The sequence below is a fragment of the Acanthisitta chloris genome, unplaced genomic scaffold (assembly GCF_000695815.1).
Source record: "Acanthisitta chloris isolate BGI_N310 unplaced genomic scaffold, ASM69581v1 scaffold2201, whole genome shotgun sequence".
Classification (NCBI taxonomy): domain Eukaryota; kingdom Metazoa; phylum Chordata; class Aves; order Passeriformes; family Acanthisittidae; genus Acanthisitta; species Acanthisitta chloris.
In genome coordinates, this window is record NW_008656383.1 from 40,052 (window position 1) to 62,971 (window position 22,920).

Sequence of the window (22,920 nt, forward strand, 5' to 3'; positions counted from 1 at the left end):
GGTCTTACCACAGTTAATTGCATTTAGGTAAAGCACTAAGAAGGTCATCATTGTCCATCAATTCCTATGTATCGAGATATAAGCAAGCTAAAGAGTTGCAGCATCAGAAGTACTTTCTTCAGGTGCTCACTTGTGAGTGTGTATTCAGGGCAAGAGCTGTGTACACCTGTACATGCTAAGGTCATTTGCTGCCTGACTTTCTGGTGTCACTCAGATCTCTACAGTTCTGTCCTTTGCTAAGGGCCATACCTGTTGGGGAGTGTGTGATGCTGTGCAGATAGCACTGAAAAGAACTGAAGTGTAAACATAGGGATGACAAGACAGTCAGCATCCTTCAGGAACCATGTTTTTAGGAAAAATTAAGATTTATTTTGCAGTTTAGTGGTCTCAGGTCCTGCTTCAGCCATGCCTGCTGTTGTCCTTCCCCAATAGTGCTTAGATTCCCTTGTGAAAGGAGGTGCACACGGGTCTAAATATTTTGATCTGGATCAGCTAGCCCAGCTAGCTGAAGCCTCTTGTTGAAGCTGATGTATGTTCCCCAGTTAACAATCACAGGAAAAACGTAATGTGTTGGTAAGGTCTTTCAGCTAAGCCCACAAAAGGCAGAAAACCAGCATTTCACCTAGATTTGCTCTAAGGGGGAAGGAGTGAGCTGAGAACAAAAGTACAGAGAGGAAATGTGTGAAACCCTGCATGGCAGCTAAGTGGCAGCTTGTACATCCCTGGGTGCTTGTTCTGTGCCATAGCTACACCATCCCTGCCCCGTTTTGCATTGCACACCGGTAACTCCATTCTTTCCCAGCACCAAGGATAATACCAGGCTTGAGAACTTCTTTCCAAGGGGTAAATCAATAGGCACCTGTTCCTTGATTGAAGAGCACACTGTGTTGTTGGTTGTCTTGCTGCTTTCACACAAAAGTGTGTGTGTTTGTGCTAAGGGTGTTCAGTCGTTCACGTCACTGGTGGTGGGATGTTCCCTCCATTTTTAAGATGAAGGAATATCTTTGTTAGATGCAGTTACTAAAACAGAAAACAAACATTTTGAGATGATATGCAATAGTTTTGCTAATTGGTACCATGACATTGTCTCCTCTTCTAATTCAGCAATTTGGGCTCATCAGGAAATCAGGTCCTCCTGGGACTGTGACAGTATACAGAAGCATTGAAGAATACATAATTTCATAAATAATTGCTCAGGTTTTGCTGGAAACAGCTGCTGTTTCTGGTTGATGTATACAGATTTATTTATTCCTTCTGTTTATATTGCTTGCCTGCATGGTAAAATTCTTTTTTTATGAAGAAGAAATACACTTGTAAGGGGTTAAAAAAAGAAAAAAATAATAGAGATAAAACTAATATCTTTTTGTTAGATTTTAAGTTAAAAATAGTTTCAGGTAAAGGACTGAAAAGGAATTTCCTCTTTAGTTTTAATGTTCAGGAAGATGTGAGATGTCTGAAAGTTGTTCAAAACAGAGGGGAAAAAATGCCTTAAATTCACTTACTGGCACCTACTTCACTGTGTTGTGAATAAGCAAAGTGACACGTGCTGCACTTAAGGATGTGGATAATGATAATAGGTTCTCAGTTTTAAGTGCCATTGATTCCCCCCAGCCCCTGAACAGAGCTTTCTGAGCCAGAGAAATGTATTGACCTTTAGACCAAATCCTCAGCACTTATAAATCACTGCTTTTTATTTGAAATCAGGAGAGGTTCTCCAGTTTGTACCATCTGTGTCTCTGGCTTCAAGGAAATAAATGTGTCCTTTGTGACTAGAACAGCTTGTATTCAGAATGCTGTGGTGATACAGCAGGAGGGTGAATTGGAGAGTTTATTGCCTCTTTGTTTCAAACAGGACCACACAATTTATGACCAACTTATGGGTGCTCAGTCTTAATGGTAAGAAATGCTTCATCTGGTGATATTTTCCATAAGCATATATGAACTTCAACAAAACTACTAAATACATTTTCTTAAAATTTCCCACTGTGTTTTTTTGGGGGGAAAAAAAAGAAGACCAAGAGAAAGTAGTGAATGTCCCCATGGTATAGTACACATTTCTGTCAGTGTATTACCTCTAGATATAGAATCATAGAATCGTTAAGGTTGGAAAAGACCAAGTTCATTGAGTCCAGCCTTGGACTGATCACCACCTTGTCAACTAAACCATAGCACTGAGTGCCATATCCAGTAATTTCTTGAATGCTTCCAGGAATGGTGACTCCACCACTTCCCTGGGCAGCCTGTTCCAATCTTTAACCACCCTGTCAGTGGAGAAATTCTTCCTGATATCCAACCTGAACATCCCCTGGTACAACTTGAGGCCATTTCCTCTTGTCCTGTCACTAGTTACCTGAGCGAAGAGATAATATTCTGATAGAAAGTTTGCAATTCTTAATGGAGAAAAGGTGGATATGCTTGTCTTTAATTTTTCTCTGAACTTTCCAGGACTCTATCAGTAAGAAGTGAAATTGAAGAGTTAGAAATAACTTTATTTGGGTTATACATATAAATGATTTAAATATCAAACCATGAAATTGTTGGGGTGTACAAACATGCTAGGTATAGTTCAAGTGAAAAGTACAGGAACATTGAGGAAATAATTGTCAGGATAATCATGCATATTAAAAAATTAGGTTCCTTTAAATTCAACTTGATGTGAAGGTTCAGGTTCCTTTTACTCCTCTGAAGAGAATTATCCATCCCTAATAATTATTTTATTGTTAAAACAGTAACATGCAATTAGCACTTTATCTAGCATTTAAGAATGAGTAAGGAGAGCTATTGTTCCTCTGAAAAAGAGAGGCTTTTGTGTTTAATTTTGCCAGAGATGGCAATTACTTTATTTTTGTGTGCGACTTTGAATTAATGGCTCAAAAAGTCCCTTCTTCCAGGAAATCTATAGCTATTTTACTTCTCTGGTAATGTTTGCACAGTTTGTATGTAGTTCGTATGTGCTGTAACACATACAGAGCTCCTCGTGCCAGCCACACTAGCTGCTCTGCAAGGAGGCAGTAACAGTGAGGCCTTACAAGCACAGGCATCAGCCAGAGCTGTACAAGGCCATCTGCAACTCTCCTTATTTCCTCAGGATCGGAAGTCTGTGCTGGCATGGCTTCACAGTTGCTTTGCTAGCAAAAGTAAAACTGGTTCGCAAAAAAAATAAAACCTCTAATTAGACAGGGAGGAGGGCCTAAAATAATTAACTCTGTGAAAAGGCGAAGAAAGCCAGAATGACATAAAGGTTTCATTCTGTAAATGGGAGGAATGTCAAGCATTAACTTGCAGAGCAAATAGTGTCTGGGGCCCTGACCCAGCTGAGCTTGGCACAGACACTGCACAGAAAAGTTCATGTGCTTGTGCCTGGCTCTGCAAAACTCAGTGTAAAAGCCTCAAATGATGTTGGTCTTAAGACAATGTCAGGATTCCCTGTCCAGATAATGCATTGCAGGAGAAAGAGAGCTGTGCAAATGGCATGTGTGTTCTAATAATGAAAGGCAAATTTTCTGATTCATTAATGGAGCCTATAAAGAGAAATGCATTAAGAAAAATGGTTTTTATAAAGGTACTTAAAATATAGACAAAATAGCCAGGAAAGAATTAATTTTCACTCCAACTTGGTAATGGATTTTTTTTTTAATGTGAGCATACGTAAGTGGGGGTCTCTGTCCCCAGGTTTCACAACCAGTGTCCATTACTATCTCTGCATTCTGCTAGTCAGAAAGACTAGCATTTATTACTGAATTTGGATGAAGGCTTAGACTTTAGAAGAAATGAAAGCAGTAAAACAATGAAAAAGCCCAATGTTCAATCTGCTGAAATAGTTCAAAGACTTTTTCAGCAGAAAACTTGACAACTAAATGTTGACAAGTTTAATACAGTCAGCACTTCTATGAAAGATTGATGTTTTTGAAGTGAAGCTTTGAAACTTGAGGTCATGAACTTTCTACAAAAAAACATTTTTCTTGACATGTCTGTATAATTTAGCTCTTTTGTCTCACCCTTGCCTTCTGATTTCTTGCTCTACTGTGCTAGGACATGTGCAGGACCCATCAAACCATCTTGCCCTCATCCAGACATGAAGGTTGTGTATTTTAAGAACCTGAATACCAGAATGAGCATGCAGTGAAATGAGCAGGGCTGAGGAGGAAAGCCTTTAAGCAAGAGTAGGCATCATCTTCTCTTCAAATCGAATGTTTAGTAACAGTTGGGCAACCCTTTAGAGCAAGTGATTCCCACGGTTTCATTGCATGTTTCATCTGGCAGTGTTTTGTTTGATCAGGGTGGAGTTTTGGGGTGGGGGTGGCAGTATGTGCTTGTGTGCATATGCATGTTGCTGTGTAGTCCAAGGCTAATGTCAATGATACCAACAGAGGAAAGTGGGAAGAGAAGAAAATTTCACAAGACTGCAGTGTTCAGGCCTTTCAAAGTAGTTTCTGCCTTCTTCCTATTTGTTGCAAACAAAGACCTTGTTTGTACCTATCTATGAGTCTGAAATGTTGCACACATATTTAGTTGTTTGACTACAAGGGCAGCCTGGATTATCAGCAGGAGAACTGGGTGAACAAACTGTGTAAGAGAAATGTTTGTAGCTCACCAGGATCAGCTATGCTATACGTTCACATGAATCAGCATGGCTAGCTAGCCCCAATACCTGCTGGAAGGAAAACCCTCACTCTATTGAAGTCAACGGAAGAATTCCCTCTGCCTTGCTGTGATTAGCTTTTTTTTTTTGTCCAAGAAGGGACTGGAGGACATAGGTTTCTGTTGAGGTTCTTCTAAGTGCAAGTCACCAATTTCCAGCATTCCTAACTCTGAAAAGAAAATTTTTAAAATGCAGTGAATGTCAGAGAAAAGAAGTGTTCTGCTTAATAATGTACTTGTGACTGGCCTAAGTTAAATACACAACTTGTTAATAGAGTGCCAAAAGAGCATCCTGGCCTAGAATGCTGTTTGATTTAATGTTGAGTCCCAGGACATTATTTTTATTTGTTTTGTTAATACATCTGTATAATGCATATCTTCCAGATGTGGCTCTTTCAGTCTGAGGATAAGGCTATGAGGTGACTTGCAGTAGAATAGGCACACTTGAAAGATCAAGCACAGTATTGGAAGAAATCATTAAGAAATAATGATGACCCTGTGGTCGTTGCTTTTGTGATATACACCAAAATATAATCATCTTGGATCCAACATAGAATCGTTAAGGTTGGAAAATACCTCCAAAATCATCAAGTCCAACCGTAACCCAAAACCACCAAGACATTCACCACTAAACCAAGTGCTATGTCCACATGTTTTTCAAACACTTCCAGGGATAGAAAGTGACTCTCCTTATGTAATACTAAAAACAGGTTTTCCTTTATTTCAATCAATATACAAGAGGGTTTTCCCTCTTATGATAGGACATCAAAAGATGACAAATGTACATCTTACCATGCAGAATTTTTAAAACTTCTAAAAGCTTTAAAGTCTTTTAAGTGATTGATAATGCCAGCTGAAGTTTATCCAAACTTAAAAGAATTCTATTCTAGTTCCTTCAACCAGATTAGAACAGTCATGATTTTTGCTGAATATTCTAAAGCCTTGGTTGATCTTTTGGCATAAATCTATCCCTTCTTTGGTTAGTCACCAGTTAATTGCATTGTGGAGTGCTTTCTTTCCTGTCTTCTTTTGCTAGGCAGGATTGCTCACTGAGCAGGTTTGGGACCGCCACAGAAAATCAGCTAACCACATTTCTTCAGCAGTCCCTCTTCCCTCCCTTTGCTGCCTGTAGCAGGCAGATGTGATCCCCACTGGATTTCACTGTATAAAACCAAATGAACCCTACTCTGCTCACAGGAACATGTGCTCTGTGAACACTGAGACACATTTTGGCCATGTATTCTTAAATGTTAGATGTTTTGTAAGACTCTTTCAGGCTTTTTATTGATTTTGCATGGAACTAGGTCAAAGCTGCTTTTAATTGAACAAGCTGGCTGCTGCAACTTTTACTTAATTGTAAAAAAAGGGGTATTAAAAATTGATATGCAAAGCAAACTTCTGCTTAATTAGCAAGTGGATGGAGTTAGAATAGACAAAGCACCATAGCTAATAAAGATGAGGATACGGGTTTCACTGACAGTATAATATACTCTTCTATTCTGGAAAAATGGCTGAAGCAATGAGCATTATCCATGTTCTTGCATATGGTCTTAATAGGTGATTGTTTTTCTTTGGGAGAGGCTGGGATAAATTTATAGCTGTGTAGATCAGACAAAGCACCACACATCAAGAAATCCATTAAAAGGTACCTTTAATAAAGGTAAATAAAAAGCCCTGGTATGCAGAAAGAAGACACACTGGGATTCTCTGAAGGGCATAGCATTGCCCAGGTACCTACCCCAGGTACCAGGGTAGGAGCTGAAGCCTGGGACATGACTCTGGTAGCTCTGATAATCACACACACATGCTGGCTGTAGTCTAATCCTGCATCTCCACCCTTCCTGATGGCCAGGTGTGCCCTTGGGGATGCTCTGTGCTCCTGCTCCCTTGGCCAGGTCCATGCCTGCATTGTGGTCAGATGAGTTGAGGTCTGACATGTTGAGGCTGGAGGAGATCAGGAGTTCTCATGCACATCTAAGCCCCATCCCAAAAGATTTACTTTGCTTTACACCTGTATGTATCTGCTGAATTTTAGACCCCCTGAGTAGTACCATTGGCTTCTCCCAGTATGCAAGTTCTGCCTAGAGTGATGTATTATTTATTTAGGTTTAAAACAAACACACAGAAAAAAAGAATAAATTAATAATGTATGGATGATTAGCTTATACATTTGAGCTCACAGCTGAGAGAGATGGCACAGAGCAACCCTTGTTTTAAGTTCCTTGAGACAATTGCTTTTCTTTCTTCCCCCAAAACCTCAAGCAGTAATAAAAGTGCTGCTGTTTATCACCGAGCATTACAACAAAAAGTCACCTGGACCTGAAATTAATCTGTGTATAAAAGCAGAGTGACAGACTGACCACAGAGATGTATCTACTATTTGAATGATAGCTCTGTAGGTAAGACGTTTTCTGTAGCTGTAATTTCAGTTTGCTTTGGTCCAAGCTACAACTAAGTGAATCAGTTTTTTTCTTACTTCCTTCAGCATTTCTGAGTTTTCTAGTACCTCAGCTCACGTGCCAAACTTGCCTAGTGTACAGCTATTAGGGGACCTTTCATAGAGAAGAAATTGTACATGCCAATTATTTGTAAATTATGTTCTCTCTAAGAGATTTTAGCCAGCATCTTACTCTTTCAATGGAAAAGCCTGAGATCCAGGTGAAATAAATAATAAAAAGGCATATCTTTGAATATTGAAATACAATGACAGCTGGAAGTGCTTGAAACATTTGAATGCCTTTATGGCAGTTTAACCAACTGTGTCCATAAATATTTAAAGCGGTGAATTATTTCTTGAAATTTACATTTTTATGTACCATTTTGGCTGAAGAAGTATTGAACAATAAAGATACTTTCCATAATAATTTCAGCTTTCAGAATCTAACGCTCGACTGTGGAAAGCTTTGCCCATGGCCATCATACCCAAGTGGCTGGGACAGTCAGTGAAGGTGCCAGTAATGGGCTGAGACCTGGGAGGGGAACATTCTGCATTTTGGGAGCTCTCTTAGGCATGTGAGAACTGAGGTGGCTCTTCCAGTAAAGCAAGAACTCACACAGTGATTTTTTTTTTTTTAATTTTAAATTTTGTTTTCTTGAATTTGAGTATGATTCCCATTGACATTTAGTAAGGAAGCTGCTATTATTCTAACACCCTGCTCAAAGTATTTGAGCAAAAGTGAAGCGCTGGTTATTTTTTTTCTTTTTTATGTATTCACAAGTGAAGAGGAAAGTAATATTACAGGGAACGATATAAAATACTGACATATTGTTTTTCTGTCTGTGTATCAATGTTGCTGATAGTGATCACCAAATAATAATGATTCAGGCTCTGTGATGGGTTACACGATGTTACAATCTGATTCAATCTGCTTTTCATTTTTAGGATATATTACTTCTCAGATAAACTGTGAACTGAAAATCCCCCAGAAAGGACAGTGGAATGTAAATTTGCAAAGTCTAGACAGCCAGCTGAAAACTGATTTTCTACACTTTAGAAAGAAGTAGACTATAAACCAAGTCTGTATTTAGTCTGAATATTTCCATAGTTTCCAGCTGTGCTTTGATTCAGCTGATAATAAAACTACGAATGCACAAATCATTTTTATCAGGCAACAAGTACAAAGGCTTCTCTGGTAAGTAAACTGAAGTGGATAAATCCTTAGCTCCATACTCAGAGCATTTCCACTGCAACAAGAGCTGACTGCATGAGTGTTGCAAGCAGAAAGTAATTTTCTGACTCCAAGGATTTTCCAACCAAGTGAAATTTCATTCCCTGGGTTATGGTGCTGGGCACACCCAAAATGGATTTTTTTCTTTTTTTGTTTTGTGGATTGTGTGCTTTTTATTGGAGCTTATGAAGAGTACAGATATGTTGCTTGCACAATATTGCCTTAGGAGAGAGCTTCCATAGAAAGTGCCTGAAGAAGAACTTGTTCCCAGTGAAATAACAGCTGAAAAGAATTCAAGTATTTCTATAAATCGTTATTAAACTACAATTTGGTAGGATACCATTTTCAGAATTATTTTCCCAGCATATAAATTTGTAACAGAAAAATTGCATTTTATCCATCTGCTTCATGGTGTATGGTTTTAATAATTAACAAGTGTATTAAAGCCTACAGGTTTTAGGCCTAGAGGGTAAAATCATGCTAAAACTTGCCTTTAAAAGATTTATGATTGGTACATATGGAGTATTGAGCAAAAGATTGTTACATGATATGGATGATGAACAGACACTCTCTAACCAAATGTGCACTTGTGTGTTTTGTAGAACCACTAGATGAGCTGAAAATCAGAAGTCACAGCACTGAACCACTACCAAAGCTGGAAAACAAAGAGAGAGGACATCATGGGACAGCTTCCTCTAGGGACCCAGGGAAAGCTCAGGAATGGGATGGAACCCCAGGCCCACCTGTGGTGTCCAGCAGGCTGGGGAGATCCTCTGTCAGCCCAACCATGTTGTCTGGAAGCAACAGCTCAGGTACGTCAAGTAGCAGAGCAGGGGAGATCTCATCAATCTCCTTGTGAGATGCAGAATCTCTAAAGACACACAGGTGTAGGCAAGCATCCAGATTCTTTAGACTTCTTTAGAATCTCCCTGCCTGTTGACTGCTGCTCTAATAAGCCTTGTGCTCTCTGCTTGTGCTCTGTGCTGGAGCAGGATTGGGATGGTGGCAGGTAATATAAGCATGTAAACATGCTGTAGATCTGTTTTAAAAGGAGTAAGGCATTCCACTTGACACTGAAAGACCCTCGGGATGGCACCTCAGAGACAAGTTACTAAATTCAGCTATCACCTAGAGTAACAAGACCACACTAAGCAGACCAAGGCTGTCTTACTCATGGCCACAGTGACTGGACATAGGCAGCCTTTGCTTTATGCTTGTACAGAAATTTCTAGAAAATTGACTGTGGCTTTCAGGAGTCTCAAATTCACACCTCTCCATTTTATTCATCAAATTTTGTGGATATAAAGTTGCCATAACCATGAAAAATAACACTGACCTGTTTGTAAATGAAGGCAAACAGAAGTGATACATGAATGGACATCTATAAACAGATACCTGTGGCTCTTGCATGAGCATTGCATTGTTACTTTCTAAGCTTTGACAGCTCTCCTAAAAGAGGAACTTCATTGCTTGTTACTTGGATTGTGAAAAATATCCACTTCAAAAACAGTTGGCATATATAATACTGGAGCCTCATGGTCAATGTTCAGTAAGCATAAAACCATGAATGAGCTACTTAGACAAGAAATCATTGCTGCATGAGAGATCTGCTGGGCAGTGAGTGGCAGAGATGAGTCTTTAAACTGCTGAGCTAGCAGAGATGCTCACACCTCACCCAGAGCATTGCTTCCCTGTGTGATAATGGGATTCATGTTGTCCCTGAGCTGCTGAAAATGACACCTGAAACTCAGTATATAAGTTGAATAGTCTTTGCTGGTGTGACATACCACTTGCAGCAATCAGGTAGTCCAGCTTTCCTTGCTACAGACACTCCAAATAGTCCTTCCCACAGCTGTCAAACTGACTTTTCTGCAAATCTTATGACTCTAACACAGGTTATTTGGGTGCTACCACCACTTGCTTACTTGTCTGTTCTCACAAAGCCTCCTGGTAGGGAGGAATTTTCCAGATTAGCTCATAGCTTTTGGTAAAAATTCTGTTCCCAGTGCATTAGAGCATCATCTGTGTTAACACAGGTAAAGGGGTGGGTTTAAAGCTACCACATCAAAGTATTGGGACATCTGATAATTAGAAACAAAAGGTGTGTACCAACCTCTTCAGTTCTGTGAGATGACAGTATGGAGCAGAGTAGTAAAGAAGTTAAAATTAAAGAGTAAGTTCTTAGCAAAATACAGCACTTCTGTCCAACCTTTCTGCATCAGTTTTATTTCAAAGAGCTGGTCGATCTCCAAAAGCAGACAAAACATGTTGGCCTCAATCTTCATTTGGCATCAGCAAACTGTAATAGTTGTTGAATCATGCCTTGATTTAGTTCACTGTGACTTTGTCTTACATTGCTAGCACTGTCAAAGAAAAATTATATTTTCTTGGCTGAATTTTGACTCCTTTTTGTGATTAAAATCTGAGAGCTGATTATGACTTTTCTTTCCCCACAGTTTTTACAAAATTTCATTTGATGAATATTGCCTCTCATCTGCTATGAATATTTTTTCCCCTGTGTCTCTTGCTGTTGCCTGAGCAACATGTATTACCTTTAATTGTTGGGGCATTGCATTCAGAATGCTGTACACAGTTCTCCTCAATGAACTTGTACATGAACTGTAACAGATCATTCTTTGCAATTAAATTAGAACTGTAATAGAATGCAAGAAGGGAGATTTAATACATTTGCATGAATACAAATGCTTTCTGGAGTCTAGGACATAAAGTAATTCTGTGCTAGAAGTTTAGAACTTAGATTTACCACGGGACTAAATAAAATCAGGGCAGTCCCCAGTATAGTCATCGTTGCTGTTGCTCTCTTTTCAACATCATAGATAACAGAAAAAAAGCTACAGTTTTGTGCAGACTTGTGCTTGAAACACCTCAGTTTTCTGCCTGCCTCCAGGTTCACACAGGTACAGGCATTAATTAGGGCTGCACTGGAATAAATTAAAGAAAATGGGGTGAATTGCTCTGCTGGAAAACAGAAAGGGTGTGAAAGGACTTCTCATGTGTACTCGTCAGGCAGCTCTGCTGAGGCACAGATGAACTAGGAACTGGGGTGGCCTGAGCAAATAACTGAGTAAAATACTGATTTTTGGTGTGTTCTCTCCATCTCTGAAACTGCTACTAGTAGTCAGAGGGAGGTCAGAGGGAGAATGAACCATCTCCCAACGCAATCTTGAACTTTCTGGTCGTTTTGTGCAAATGAGCCTGGTCTGTCAGTGGCTCACGGTTATCACTGTCTTTAGTGCTTGATTGTTCTCTCTTCTGTCACACGATTTGTCAAGGCCACTTTCCGTTTCTTGGCATCCTATCATTTCTTATGGAAAGCAGTGTGATTTGGGGGCATGTTGGCATTTAGGAAAGTTGATGCAATTGTAGTGAGCAGCCAAACGGGATCTGTGAAACAGAAGGCTGTTTAGCTTCGCTCCAGGAGAGTTGAGTATTTTCTGGAATCTTGCTGCCTTTTTTTTTTTTCCCTAACTGCAACCATGAAGCATTTTGCACTGCCACCTGCTGCTGGAGACAGGCACTGCCCTGCCTTTTAAATCTTGGATACTGTGTTGTATCGTTACCTTCTCACTCAGCCAGCCACTAGTATTCCAGCTGAAAACACTGCAGATCATCAGGAATGGAGTAAATGCCCACCCTTCATTGGAATTACTGGCTATCATTGTGAACTTGCAAAAATAATGAGTATTTAAGTTCAGCTCTTTGGGAATGGGGCAATGTCTGGGAAGTCCAAGGTGCAAGATGTATCCATTGGTACAAGAAGGGAGTAACAGCAAAGTACCAGTTCATGCCAGCTAGGTCTGCTTCACACAAAGACAACTGGCTACTCCTACCAACTCCTAAATTTTCTCCTCACAGGCAATATCAGAGCATCACTGTGCTCCTAAGTCCACAAGGATTCTCCAAGTGAAGGCAACTTAATGCTGGAGGCCCATGTTGTGGGCAGCCTGCCCAGTGAGGTTCAGCTCAGGGTGTGATGCTTCCAGACCTTTTCTGTGCTGGTCATTCACATTCTTAGCACACAAGCTCTTCCCAAGCAGCACCTGCCACCTAAAATAAAATGAGTAGTGCTGGGAGCTGTACACTGAGGGCATCCAGGCAATGCCCATGAGCAATAAAATGAGTAGTGCTGGGAGCTGTACACTGAGGGCATCCAGGCAATGCCCATGAGCAATAAAATGAGTAGTACTGGGAGCTGTACACTGAGGGCATCCAGGCAATGCCCATGAGCCAGGCGTGTGATCTCAGGCTGGGGGATCCTGACTGTGGAAGTACTGGCTGCTCTGTGCAGCAATGGTGTTACAGATGTTTAGAGCAATGCACAGTTGTCTTTTGATCCAGAGCCCCAAGACTGACAGTAGCCCATGCCAAAAGCTTCAGAGAAAAATAGCAAGACATTTTAAGAAAAAAACCCTCACTGCTAGTAGGGCATGATTATTCTTTACCTCATTGCCTTGGTCATAGACCTGACACATGATAGTTCAGAACAGGTCTTAATTTAAAACATTTCCCATCTAATACACAGAATAGTTTAGGTTGGAAAAGACCTTTGTGATCACTGGGTCCAGCTGTTGACCTAGCACTGCCAAGCCCACCGCTAAACCATGCTCGAGTTGAATTTGTATGTATACATGTCACTGGAGTATAAATATTGTCTGGCTGTAAGGAAAACACACACAAATCCCTTGAACAAAAACACCAAACACTTAACTTGTGTTACAGAGTAACCAGGAAATAGCAAACACAGCTAGATCCTACAACAAAAGCTTTGCAAAGAAAATAAACACTCATACTTCAGGATACCAACTGTATTCACTCATAGCTTTTCCCCCTGGGCAAAGTATCTCCTAAACCTAAACACAGGGTTCCTTTCAGACATGGTTTTACTTACTGCCTGACTTGATTTTGAGTCCTGCTAAGCTTTTGACCTATGGATCTCTGTTAACACTGAAATCCACAGGTTCAGTGCTCCCTTTGTGAAAACAGTTCAGCTTGACATGCTGCTGTGCTATTTCAGCACTAATTGACTTCTGCAGGTGAAGTCCTAAATATTTTTTTTTAAAGTAACAGAATGCTATATAGTTATTCCACCTTAACATTTCATCATTTCAAGTTATGTTTCAGCTTACTCATCTCTTTTCGGGAGACCAACATGGCCAGGCCAGTATGAGGATAATAGGTGTGATTCATTTTTTCCAACATGCATGTTTTCTTTTTCTTCTTTTTTTAATGCATGTGATTGCTCTCAGCCTGTCACATTGCCTTGTTTAATTCAAAACGCACTTCTTGGCAGCTGTAGCAAATAAGCAATATTTCTCTTTTCATGTGCAAAGAAGAGACTGTGACAGGATAAGAAGCTTCTCCAATGTAAGTGACAGCCAGAGTATTTTTTTGAATTAAGATTAGGATAGGCAGAATGAAGCCTTCCTTGGATGAATAAAAGAGCCTTCCCATTAAGATCCAAAAATAAAAATCATGCAGAGCTGTTGTACTGGAGAATATGGAAACCCATTGCGCATTGGTATAAAACTGATCAAAAATATTTCCATAAAATCTTGTCACTTTTCAGCACTGTGCTTTACTGAGGAAAATCCAACAACACCCCCCTGTCCCAGATGCAACCTCTACATCTTTAGTCCCCATGACAGCCCTGCACCTTTGGAAAACAGGTCATTTATGTGCTTAAATGAATAATTAAGTACACAACTTTAAGGCAATGTTATTTGTGATTGGAAAGCCTGTATTTCTGTACTAGATAGTCTCTCCTAAAATTCTCCTCCTTAATGCTGCCAGACAGCACCAGTACAGGGAATAAATAGGCTGTCCATAGCTGGAAAAAATAACATGCTGCAGAATACAGAGCAATGAGCTGACCATCACTTATACAACAGAACATTTATGGATGGGGTTTATTTTCCCCACAGTAGTGTGTAGTGTCAAGGTGTTACTCAGACCACTAATTACCACAGAATACAGTATTTATTTGGTCTAACAATATTGCCACTGAGACCAATGGCTACTAACAAATATTCCCTCTCATTGCACAACTCAACTTATGAACTTGAAAATGAAAATAAAACGTTTGAGGGAACCATCATTGAAACCCCTCTGAAACCCCTTTTTGGTGAGTATCACCATGGAAATCACAACAGTTTCCTTAATACTCTAACATATATTAGAGAGAGATAAAGGAACTAATACTTCATCTGTATGTGATAGGTTTTATTTCTTTGATGCCAGATGAAAGGAGTCTCTTTGCCAAGGAATGGTATTCTCTTGTTACTGCACATAGATCCAAATTGGAAATTATGACACTTCTCTCTGCTTTCCCAAAGCAAAAAAAAATAATTCAGAAACATAGGCAGACAGTGCCTTGGAGTTTTCTTACATGCTGAGTGTCTGATTCTGCTTGTCACAGCAGAAACAGAGTCTCTATTTAGCAGTACAGAAAAACAACTGAAAAAAAAACCCAACCCAATTCTCGTCCTCTCTGAAACCCCAACAAAACTGCAGGAGATGAGAGATGAGATATAATAATGAGTTCCACTATTATATCTATATTGCTGAAAGGAACAGTCAAAAACCTGGCACACAGACAGTGTGAAATCAGAACAAAAACAAGTCCTAATCAGCCTTCAGAATAACTGCCCAAGTCCAAAAAAAGAAAAACAACAGATTACATACAAACTGCAAGGTTATGGACGAGGGTAGTCTGCTCCTTTCTGTCTGCCTATTGCCGTGTTGACTCGTGCTATGTTTACAGACTGACTAGGAGTGAGTGACTTGAATAATGCATTCATCAAACAGCATAAATATTTTTGCTGCTCAGCCAGCTGGATGTTAACCAACCTATTAATATTTAGTTGATGAATATATTCACCCATACAGATGCTTTCATTGGCCTAAGTGCTCCAGCATAAGTGGATAGCTCTTCTCCACACCCTGTTTAATTCTGAAACATCTAAGGGAAATAAGCATTTAAGGTGACAATGAAAAAGCATCAGTGTGATTGGAAGAATCCATTTCAGCATGTTGCTGGTACGTGGAGTAATGTGCCAGCTGTCCTCAAGTTTCCAAGGTGTGCCAAGTGACTGTAAGAACATACTGGTGATAGACATCTTTTCAAACCATGGCCCAGCCAAAGGCTAGTGATGATACTAGAGATCTGCAAAGGAGATAGACAAATTAGTGTGAAACAAACACAGACAAAGCAGCAGTGTAAATGAGGCATGAGAAAATAAATTTCAGACAGACAGAAGCAAAAGATATGTAAGAAAATATGTGCTTCGAACGAAAACTTGCTGAACCAGGATTGCACAAGGCATAGGTCCTTCCTATCTTCTTGAAAACATGAGATTGAACAGGAGGAATTCTTTACACCTTATTTAAAAAAATTAAAAGCTCTATAAATTGTAATGAGGCATGGCATTATAATTGTTATTCATGGTGAAGCAGTACTGTCAGTGCTAAAAGTGAGAGTCTGTTGTTGCACAAAGTCTGTCTGGTGATTGCAAATGCTCTTTATCTCAGTGTTTGCCCACTAAATAGGAAAAACAGGTGCAGGGTTGGGAAGAAGACTTGGAAACATGAGGAGAAGGAACACATTCATCTGAGCCAAGAGTCATGGGTTGGGAGATATTTCCTCAGCATGTAAGGGACAAAAACATTTCTCAGGCAGAAACAGGCAGACTCTTTTCTGGGGAAAAGTCAGTTTTCTCCAAGCCAGATGTGGGGTGTTGAACATGGGGTAGCACATGGGTGTCAGCGTGGCTCACACATAAAAACCTTCATCCAAGCCTCCTGAGCTGCATGGTCACCTTGTATACGTACAACCTGCTGTATGTACAATAGTAACCTGTGCTGGAAATCAGTGGGAAGCCTTCTGGAAATGCCTCTATGCACAACAGCAGAAGGAAAATGAAATAACTGCAATTTCTGCAGAGTCCTTCTCTGAAATGGAGCTTTCTCTAAAGGCAACCCCTGCTTCTGTAATCACCTTGATTCTGGGCAACTGACCTCAGAATTTGCCACTACTGATGTTCTGATTTGTCTCTTGTCTTCCTACTTATGTCTCTCAATTCACTGCCATTGACATCAGATTTCCAGATATTTTTGGTATCATTCCAAATCCCCAAGTGTGACAGTATCCTCACCCCCTTTATACACTCACTTCTTCTGGCATTTCATGCTTTCCCTCAGCACAATCAGTCTTTGGGCTGGCATGTCCCTCAGCTCTGGGATGGAGAGATGAAGACAGAAGCCACTGTAACTCCCTTAATCACTGCTGTGTTATATGAGGAGTGGAAAAGGCACTGGGGTGGGGAAGCAACCAGAATGGTTTTTTTACATTCTTCCTGTCTGTCTGTGTTTCAGGCCCTGTACTTCAGCCTCAGAGATGCTAGAGCAGAGGTCAGGACATGGGATGAGTCTTAATCCCTTTTACTCTGATCTCAACGTCTGTTCATGATTCAGCCAAATGCCCAAGGTTTTAACTAGAAACCAAGCCTGGAGTCTCCATTTCAAGGGAATCCTGGTTCCATCACGTTTCAGTTTACTGCAGCTACAAGCCACCTCCTGTTCACTGGTGTTTCTTCTCTCTCTCTTCCTTTGCAGAGTCTAAAGCAAGTTGCAGACTAGGTCGTTCTGCATCCACATCAGGTGTGCCTCCCGCGTCCGTCACGCCGCTCAGGCAAAGCAGTGATCTTCAGCCGAGCCAGGTACCATCGTTAGCCAATCGTGAATGACTCCATGTGCTGCAACATGCCAAATGTTTCTCACTCCTTTGTCTGTCTTTTGTTACAGTAAATGATTTCTTTGGGTTTTGTCTTTGTTTTCTGTGCGTGTGTGCGCATCTCTCATTGGCGACGAAATTCCGTTGGCCATAGCCAGCAGAATTTTGTTTGCCCTTAATTCCTTGTAGCTTTTTCTGTCTTCATTCTGTAATGTAAGCGTAGTAAACCTGAACTGTACGAACTGGCTGGGTTTTTTTATTTTTTCATGTTTTCTGTACTTTTTTACTGTCCTTGAAATTTATCAAACTTTGATAAATTTAATCTATGTTTTTATGTAAATTTATTTTAAATGTCTTGTCTAAAGCACTTGCACCAATGTTTGTCAATGACCTGTACATACCTGACTTCTGCCCAGTTGTACTTTAATATTTGTGCCAGTCTCACATTTGATTTGAGATTAATGCATGATTGTATTACACTGTGATTTATCACTGTCCTGAAAACTGCTCTTACAGCAAGTGATTTTCTTTAGTTAAGGCAGCTAAATTCTCTTCAGCTATAGACCATGTAATGCTTACAGGACTATTTAATAGTCCACTGTAGTTATATTTATTGTGTATCGTTAAGAGTCAAAAAACAAATCAAAGGGGCAACATCTCTTTTTATCTTCAGCAGAGATACTTTTTTCCCCCTTTTCAAAACCTAAACTGCCACATAGACCCTTGAGAAAGAAATGAAAGTGTTTAGGTTTGGCAAATTTCTCCAACAGAGAGAAAATGGAAAAGAAATAAAGACATGGGAAACCTATACTTACCTTTATTTTATATGCTAATGCTGATATTGTACCATTTTGTTGCACAGTCCTGTATTATTAGCTTGACAGTACTGAGAGTAGCAATTGAAAGAAGAGGTTTCACTTCAACATCATGTGGATGTTTTCTGTCAAAGCACTCTGGTATTGCATCACCATGTGTACATGTGCAGGCCCACGGATCACTGCGTGTGTCAGGCTGTGCATGTGCACACAGAGACACAGGCACATATGTATTCATGAGCACATACATATATGTGCACACACACACACAGACACCCTTATTTAGATGAGGAATTTTTGATTGGCTTTCAGGGAATTAGTCCCCAAAATCCTATAAGGTCAGTAAGGTTTGAGTGAAAAATTCCCTGAGGACTACTTTGCAATAATCACGTGTTTGTGTTGTTTGTGGCTTGGTGAGTTGCTTCTCTAAGGTCTTGGCCAAAGTAAAGACCAGAAAAGAAAGGTTGATTTACTCCCTCCAGACAGCTAGCTACTTGTTAGGAAGGTTGTATTTGGGTAGCCTAGTCCGTATACAGGTTACAATTCTGTAACTTGTATGAACTGATGCTATTGCATTACTCCTGAGCCCTGCCAGACACAATGCCTGACTGACCCCTGCACATTTCTAAAACATGTTTTACATAAGCAAATAAAATCCATAATAGAGACTTAAAATGACAGCCCATTTAAATAACGAGTCAAATGTCCCTTCATCTAAGGAAGAAATTAGGGTAATTGTACTTCCAAAGGTTTGGAGTGTCCCAGTGTTCATGTAGTGCCTGATTTTGATTAAATGGGTCTTACAGCACACATGATGCTTTGCTGGTTGTGCAGTGGCAAAGGCACCTTGGGTGTTTTGAAGGGATTTTAGCGTCTCAGTTTATATTAAGAACTAAACAATAAGCCTTGAAAGCAGAAGCTGATGTGATAGAAGAGATAATGAGCTTCTTAGAAGCTGCAGCCAGGGTTCACTGAAACTGTGGAGGAAAAATCCACCTCAGTTCATACAGAAGAAAGGAACAAAGATGATAAGAGGAATTTTCAAGTGACTGTAGGAGGGTGATCTTGTTAATTGAATAATGTATGGTACGGTCATGACTTCATGAAAAACAAGAAAAAATAGCACAAGCTTTCTCTCCTTAAGTCTTCCCTTCAAGCTGACAATCTCTTACTGCCCATCTATTATGCTGCCAATTATGATGATAGCATAATTTTTAAAGCTGTGGATTTGACCGTGATTTCAGTGACATGACAAAAGTCATTGTCAGATACAAACATTACTTTGACTGTGTTCTTTCAACACCTTTTCTATCTTAATGTGCAAATAATCCATGACAGGTGAAATGTGTTCCAAATGTCTGGGTTGTTAGCCCATTCTGAGTCTGACAGATTGTGGCATGCAGGGTATTTATTTTTGTGTGCTGTGGCTATTGATTGCATTGATACTGGTTTCCTTAACCACATCACAACGAACAGTTAGATTTTCCAAAAGATTAAGAGGCTGCATTGTGTTGTCCACCACTTTGTTGATCAGATGGGCACAGCTAGCACTCATACAGGGATACAAGATCTGGGTAAGGGCAGATTACTGTTAATTGGTTTTCTCAAATCTTCATGGATCCCAAATTGATGTTTTTCAAGATGTTTAATTGGGGGAAAAAGATCTGCAACTGAGCTCTCCCAGCCCAGCATTTTTATTACAGAATCATTCAAAGAAGTGGTGAGGATGCTTAGTAATTAAAAATAGGCCTGATGAAAGGAAACCTATATTACAATTCCTGTAAAATATTGGCTCAGTATGTAACTATTGACATTTAATTCCCCCTATACTTTATTTTCTTATCTCTTTTTTGCTTACTGGTGTAGGAATTGTGAGGATTAACCAGTTAGCATTCACAGAACATATTTATGGATGGTAAGCTTAGAGTGACTGCTTATAAATACAGAGAAAGGGCTTAAAGCAGAGATGAATTATGTGGCTGGTCTCTTATGGACAATACTAAAAATTCTGCAGTGTAGTGGTAGCCAGAACATGCTGAGCCAATAGAGAGCCTGCCATTCTGTCCTCAGTCCTGGGAAATGGAGAGGGCATTTGGAAAGAGCTGGTTGTGTGAAGCAACCTTGGATGAAGTTGTGAATTGGCTCAATTTAAATTGCAATACAAACATGAGTTTATTTTGGAACTGAAGTTAGTGATTGTGAAAGGATGAAGTTTAAGGAAGTAGCAGACAAGGTCAGGTGAGGAGCTCAAAACTGTGATAAGACAGGAGCATGCAGCATTTTCTGAGCTACAGATGTGGCATATAGATGTATTTCCTAAATGCATATATTAATATAAATATCTTAAAGAAAGGAGTGTATGTAGCAGAGAAATGTTCTAGATATCACACATTGCCTTGTAAAGAGGAAAGAAGGAAAGCAGGAAATCTTAAAGGTGCAGGAGCAGGCTGCCCTCATGTGCTGGAAGATGAGCCTGTCTGAACAGAGCTTTAGCTGGAACTCAGGAAAAAATGAGAGAATGTGAAGTTTGGAAGAAGGGACAGGTGACTCAGGAGGAAAAGGGTTATGCAGGGAGAAAATCAGAAGGGCCAAAGCCCAAGCGGAACTTAATCTGGCTACTGCCATGAAAGACAGTATTTCTATATTTTCAAAAAAAAAGAAGGGCTAAGGAGAATCTCCATCCTTTATTGGCTGTGCAGGAAAAACATAGTGACAGAGGATGAGGAAAAGGATGAGAATGCTTCCTTTGCCTCAGTGTTTAATAGTTGTTTTCCAGATACCAGCCCTTTGATCTGGGAGATGAGGAATGGGGAGAAGAATGAAAACCCATAATCCAAGAGGAAATGATCAGGACTAGACACACAGGATATAGTGTATGGATATTTGGAAAACATTCTTCACAGAAAGGGTTGTCAAGCATTGGAACAGGTTGCTTAGGGATGTGCTGGAATCACCATCCCTGGACTTATTGAAAAGGTGTAGATGTGGCACTTGAGGACATGGTTTAGTGGTGGACTTGGCAGTGCTGGGCTAAGGGTTGGACTTGCTGATCTTAAGGATTTTTCCAACCTAAATGACTCTATGATTTTATAAACTTTCTCCAGTGTTTGCTGAAAACTTACAGGGAATGAATAAAAGTTCTGTAAATTACAGTAAGTTTATCTTAGACACGAGAAATGTGTGGATAACATTAGAGATAGTAAAAGTTCATCTGAGTTTGGCCTTTATACAGAAACAAAACCAAGTTCCAGTCTTTTGTAGCTGCCTAAGTGGACAAAGGACAGTAGAATTTAGCTGCCACGTGGGGTTTATAAAGTACAATAAACATGGTTGACAGGTGCCCCAATGAGTAAGTCCTCACCCACATTGCTGGAGTCTCTGCTGGAGCCTGAGACTTCTGTGCCAGGCATGGTCAGGTGTTTTCCCCTGCTCAGGGGTCAGGGGACCTGTGTAAAGCAAGAAGGATTTGGAGTCACAGGTATCACTGCAATACTGTGATGTTTCCCTGCATCCTGTCATGCACATCTTCACTTGAGGGTGACAAAGGGTTACACTCTATCGATGGGCTCGGACATCCCTGTGACATTCAGGATACTGTGTGCACTGAGCATGTCTGTCACAAAAAAAGAGAAGGTTTCAAGCGAGCTGAGCTGTGGAAGTCCCTCTGCTGGAGAGCAGGGCATGGCACATCTAGATTTTTAATGTACATAAAATCACCTCTAGGTCACTGCCAGGCTTGTCTGAAACAGTCTTCAGCACACTCAAAAAACACTGATTCCCATTTTAAGAAAAAAAAAAAAAAGATTATATAACTATCTCTAGATTTTTTTTTTCTGCAAATGAATTTTGCAAAGTGAGGATTGTTTCTTTTGGATGTAGACAGCAATTGGAAACTCCCATGTATTAAGCTGCAGAGCAGCACAGTAGTGCATGTTTAGAACATGGTCTGAAGGAAAACACACTCTTTAAAAACAAAACTCTTGATAGTTACAGTGTGATATTTAAGCTTTTCTGCTATGCAGAGCCTGTTTTCAGACAGATTTCCACAAAACTGTGTACCTTATCTGCAGTTGTGCAGCCTCTCTTCATGCTGCCTGTAAGTTACTTTCTTTTCAGTGGCCAGACAGCACTGTCCTATGCTGTTGCCTCCTCAAGGTATGCCATCTTAATTCCAAGGGTCTGTGTGCCTCTTAGGATCTGGTGTCTTCTTGTGGGGAGGACCAGGCAGTGATATCTAGCCCCAGTTTAAGCAAGGAAAGAAGATTAAAAGTTTACAGCGATGATCAAAGTAAAATCCAGAAGCCATGCTGAGATTAGAAGGAATAACTGAAAGGATGGAATGAAGCTACATGGACAGCTCTGAATTAAGGAGCTTCAGCTTGCATTGAAGGAATGAAGAAAAAGCTAGAAAATATATCAGAATCAACACTGAAAATTTTTGTGGCTTATTTAAAACAAAAAGGCAGCTCAGTTCATTACTTGCCTGTTATGTGCCTGAGCCCTCAGCAAGTTGAGGTGGCAATTTTTTTCTCCATATGACCCCACTGGTAAACACAACTTAGAAGGCACATGATGAACAAATTAACCATCACCTTCCAAAATTCAGGACAGCTCTCACCTATTTTTATGGCTTGTCTTAATATAATATAGCAAAGGGGAAAGGCTTCCCATTCACAGGAGGGACTTGACCATGTTCTTACTGTCGTGCACCAAATAAGTGAATCCATCACTAGTATGTGTCTTTCATAGGCAAGAATTTTAGAGATAAAAAAATAAGTTGGTTCCTTAAATTTATATGTAGGTATATAAATAATAAAAGGCTTGTAGAAGGAAGAGTGGACTTTTCAGCTGAGATCTATCCTACCTACCTCTGAGAAGCCTAAATCAGGGGTATAATACAGCTTCTCCACAGGAAGTATGAAGAGAGGTGCCTGCAGAGGGGATTCACCTAGCTAAGCTCTCAGTGAGCATGTAGAGCTGCATGTCTTTTCCCTTGGACAACCTGGTAATTTCATTAATTAACCTGGAATCTTGCTGGGATCATTCC

The 22,920-nt window shown here is 40.1% G+C and overlaps 1 protein-coding gene across 1 annotated transcript in view; it reads left to right on the forward strand.

Annotated features, from left to right (window-relative positions):
• Nucleotides 1-22,920, forward strand: part of LOC103811334 (neuronal tyrosine-phosphorylated phosphoinositide-3-kinase adapter 2-like) — a gene marked incomplete at its 5' end in the record, with an annotated part of 70,369 nt that overhangs the window by 29,659 nt on the left and 17,790 nt on the right. Inside the window, 2 exons of the mRNA XM_009084302.1 lie at nt 8,912-9,121; nt 16,941-17,044. Coding sequence (XP_009082550.1) covers nt 8,912-9,121; nt 16,941-17,044 — 314 coding nt within the window. The remainder of the gene's footprint in view (nt 1-8,911; nt 9,122-16,940; nt 17,045-22,920) is intronic.